This window comes from Corvus brachyrhynchos, unplaced genomic scaffold (assembly GCF_000691975.1).
Source record: "Corvus brachyrhynchos isolate BGI_N302 unplaced genomic scaffold, ASM69197v1 scaffold434, whole genome shotgun sequence".
NCBI lineage: Eukaryota > Metazoa > Chordata > Aves > Passeriformes > Corvidae > Corvus > Corvus brachyrhynchos.
Genome location: NW_008238372.1, coordinates 1,392,074 through 1,396,344, shown reverse-complemented (window position 1 = coordinate 1,396,344; position 4,271 = coordinate 1,392,074). Strand labels below are relative to the sequence as shown.

Sequence of the window (4,271 nt, the reverse complement as noted above, 5' to 3'; positions counted from 1 at the left end):
TCCCTCCCTCTGGTGTCTGTCTGGTCTCCAGACAGACATGGTGACAGGTCTCCCACCACTGAGGGAGCTGATGGGCCCTGCAGCCCTCGATGGCCATAACCCCAGTGCTGCCACAAAGAGAGTGGGAAGCCCTTCCCACAGCTCTGGAGTGGGATTTCTACCAGGAAGAGTTGCCATGAGAGGGAGGGAGGTGGCTGGTGGGCATGATGTCCCTGGATTGGAGGTTGTGCCCAGATGTCTCAGCTCCTGGTTCAGAAAGGACCTGGTCTGGGTCCCTGAGGAAGGAAAGGAGGATCCCAGTGGGTCAGCAGGGCCTGGCTTTCGGTTGCTCCTTGCAGGGGCAGCAACTTTTGCTACATCCAGCAGATCTCACCCTCTGCATCACTACTGAGACCCCACAGATCTGAGCTCTGCTGCCCATCCTGCCCTCTCCTCCCTCCCAGCTGCTGGCCAGTGTTCCCAAGTGTTTGGTAGCGTGTGTTTGTGCATCTGCTGTGGGAGGGGTCTCTCCAGGGAGACGTTCCCTTGTCTTCCTGTCATGTGCTGACAACATCTGTCCCCATGGGTCCTCACCTGCACCAAGAGCAGTGCTGTGCCTAAAAACTAATGAGACCATTCACCTCCCTGTGAAGGGCCAAGCCCTTTTCCCTTGGGGAATATTGTGATGGCTGCCCTGCAGCGTGGCTGCACTGACCCTTCTCTGGTTTGCAGGAAGCGTTATCGGTGGTGAGCGAAGACCAGTCCCTGTTCGAGTGTGCCTACGGATCACCCCACCTCGCCAAGACAGAGATGACGGCCTCCTCCTCCAGTGAATATGGGCAGACCTCAAAGATGAGCCCACGTGTCCCCCAGCAGGACTGGTTGTCACAGCCCCCAGCCAGAGTCACCATCAAGATGGAGTGTAACCCCAACCAGGTTAACGGGTCAAGGTAATAAGGCTGGTGGTGGCTCAAGAACAGGGGTTTTGTGATGGGTGTGGCTCAGTTGTCTAAATCTGTGTGTTTAGCACCATTTTAGGTGCCTCAGGATATCCTGCCAGGCCACTGCTGCCATCCCAGAAGGCTCCAGTTTACCCTACCTTGTCCTGCCAGCCCTGTTCAGGTGTTCCAGAGGGTCTAAAATGCTGCTACAGGCACAGACTTCTCATGAGCTTGTGCAATACCTTTCCTCTGACTGTGGATAATTTTTGGATGTGAATTTGCTTTGCGCACCAGGTGAAAGAGCACATATTAAAGTTAATAAAATGGGGATTTGCCGTAGCCTGGAGCAGCACCATTGATCCATTGAAGGCTGTGGCGTGTCTGATCTAACACTGCATGGAAGTTGTCAAATCCAGCCATTTGGACACTTGCCTTTGCTCCAAATATAACCAAACAGGGAAACATTGGAATTAAATTCATGTAATGGCAGAGGGAGTGAACTATTGATCTTTACTTTTGTATTTACTGTAAAAATAATGCCAAAAAGTGGAGCTGGATTTAAGAACTTGGGCTGAAAAAGCAACATAAATATGGAGGCAGGCAGGGGAGTAGAAAGGAGCAGGAAAATGAATTGCTCAGCTCAACAGGCAGTAGCCACAGAGTGTATGTGCATTAACTGTTGTCTCAGGACATTTTTTTAGGAATGTCACTATAAAGGAGACCTGAATCAATTAGGCTGACAGGGTATTGCAGTGGATTTTTGGATGTTGACTGGTGGCTTTCCCAAGCTCAGGAGCGCCCTGTGGGACATCTAACAAAACACAATGCAGATTTGTATTTTTTATTTTCAAGGAAACTATCCAAACAAGTGCTTTCCTGTTTAAAATGCCTGACTGTCTTTAAAACAGTTTCCCTTTGGTGTTGCTGAAGGGCAAAGGTCCAGAAGAGTCAGTTGCTGACAATTGTACCAGTGGAGCCTGTGCTTCACATCTCTCTGTCACAAGCACCTGCATTTTAATCTCATCTCCCAGGATCAGTTGTTCAGGAAAACCTCAGCCCTGGGCTCTGCGGTTGCTGTTCACACTTGCTGTGCTGATGTGATGAGCAGCACAAGCAGGGCAAAGTGGTCTGACAGCTTATCACACCTCCTCTGTTCAGTGGTGAGGATGGAGTTGTGCTGAAGTCAAATCAGAATTTCCAGTGAGTAGTCAAAGATTTGAGATACGTAGAAATAATAGGGGTGAGCTGAAGTTACAAAGAACTGGAGGAGGTCTTCTTGTAAGGCTGCTTATTCAGAAGTTCAAGTGTCTTTAATTCAGTGTCTTTTTAATTTTTTTTTTGTGCTAAGCAAATGCAGAGGTATAATCACAAATGAAGTATTGATTCAATATCAGTCTTACCTGCTTCCTAAAATTGCCTTTTAAGTATTTGTGCTGGCTTTTCTGCAAGAGAACTGATCGCAGTTTCCCTCAGTGTAAATTCCTTAAGGTGCATTAGAGTAGATAATTATTATTAGATAACAATGTTACTTGTTGCTGAGAGGTTTAGGCTGGAGAGCAGGGAAAGGTTCTTCCCCCAGAGGCTGCTGGGCACTGCCCAGGCTCCCCAGGGAATGGGCACGGCCCCGAGGCTGCCAGAGCTCCAGGAGCGTTTGGACAGCGCTGCCAGGGATGCCCAGGCTGGGATTGCTGGGGGGTCTGGGCAGGGACAGAGCTTGCATTGGCTGATCCCTGTGGGTCCCTTCCAACTCAGAATATTCTGTGATTCTATAATTTCTCCTTCTTTTTTGCTGTTTTCTATTAGTGCATGCATTCACTGAATCGCTCAGGAGGATGCTCTGGCTCCCTGCAGTCAGTAGACAGGAGGTGGCTTTGGTTTCAGCTGCCAAAATTCCCCTTTGTGTAGAGAGGTGTCTGCATTTCCTTTAGAGGCGTCTGCAGTGTCCTCATAAAATGCTTGTGCATGTGGAGAGGGACCCTTCATCAGGAACTGGAGGGCCAGAACAAGGGGAATGGCTTCCCAGTGCCAGAGGGCCGGGCTGGATGGGATCTTGGGCAGGAATTGTTCTCTGGCAGGGTGGGCAGGCCCTGGCACAGGGGCAGCTGGGGCTGCCCCTGGATCCCTGGCAGTGCCCAAGGCCAGGCTGGACATTGGGGCTTGGAGCAGCCTGGGACAGTGGAAGGTGTTTGTTTATTAATCTTGAATTCTTTTACAGCCTTCCCTGTTGAAAGAACAGTGCAGAGTTCCTAACTGGAGACAACAAAGAAAATTCGTACTTTGCTACAGCTCCTAAGTCATGACTTGATGAAAAAGAAACAAATAAAATCACTTGCAAGCTACAAAAAAAAAAAAAAAAAAAAAAAAAAAAAAAGATTAGCCCAACAACAAAAAATACTGCATGCATATATTGCATGCTCATACTATACACAAAAATAATAGAAAGATCTAATTTAGAAACACTGTATTTCATCAGAGAAGTTTTAATTTATTGGGTCTAACTCATGCCTGAAAAAATAGATCTTAGTACTACACTTTTAATGGAGAAACTAACACTGCCAAGCAACAAAAATAAATATGTTGTGGCATTTCTAAACCTCACATACATGTGTGTATGTAATATGTAGTGTTATTACACTCTGGGAATTGGAATGTGGTATTCCTGCCACTTTTAGGGGAAAAAAGTGTGTATCAGATAGTGCTACCCTGCCTTTCTGTAGGTTACTTTGCAATTTCTTTTCTGCAGAAGTTTTCCCCACCCTCCTCCTTTGCAGTCCACAGACTTTTTCCTTAAATGATATTCAGTGATAATATTTCCTCAGTTCTTAAAATGCTTTGTGTGTTAAATATGAACACAAGCAGTACCTGGAGCGCTTAGAGCTGCATTTCTTTTTTAGTAAAACTGTACCTGCTCTGTTTAGACCCATTTTAAAACCTGAGTCATCCCAGAGGAGTCTAAAATACGACCCCACATTGCAGAGCCATGCAAGTGCTTCCTCGAGGATCTCCAGGGTATCCTCTGTAATTGCCTTCCCTCGTGGGCACCTGAATCTGAATAATTCAGGATGCAAAGCAGGGAATGAGATCCCACAAAGTGGTGGCCAGGGAGAAGTTAACATTGCAATTTTTTACTGTCCAGCTCTCCCTTCTCCCTGTGTCAGTGCTTCCTGGCCATATAGTCTGTCCTTTGGAAGAGGGTATAACATTTTAGGAGCGTATTGAGCCCCTTAGCCATCCCCAATTAAGCACCCACTCAGAGAAGAAATGTGCCCCCTCTGCTAGGACTTTCCCCAGATACACTTTGGCTGTAATTGCCCTACATTAAATTTCAAAACATAAGGGTCTCAGAGCTGG

The 4,271-nt window shown here is 47.1% G+C and overlaps 1 protein-coding gene across 11 annotated transcripts in view; it reads left to right on the top strand.

The window, feature by feature from the left end:
- The window catches only part of ERG (ERG, ETS transcription factor), a 108,469-nt gene that overhangs the window by 77,881 nt on the left and 26,317 nt on the right, over positions 1–4,271 (top strand). For 10 of the 11 annotated variants that reach the window (XM_017736349.1, XM_017736348.1, XM_017736342.1 and 7 more), the window contains one exon: positions 712–929. The exons of the other annotated variant lie outside the window; for it this stretch is intronic. In XM_017736349.1, coding sequence (XP_017591838.1) covers positions 712–929 — 218 coding nt within the window. The remainder of the gene's footprint in view (positions 1–711; positions 930–4,271) is intronic. 11 annotated transcript variants of the gene reach the window in all.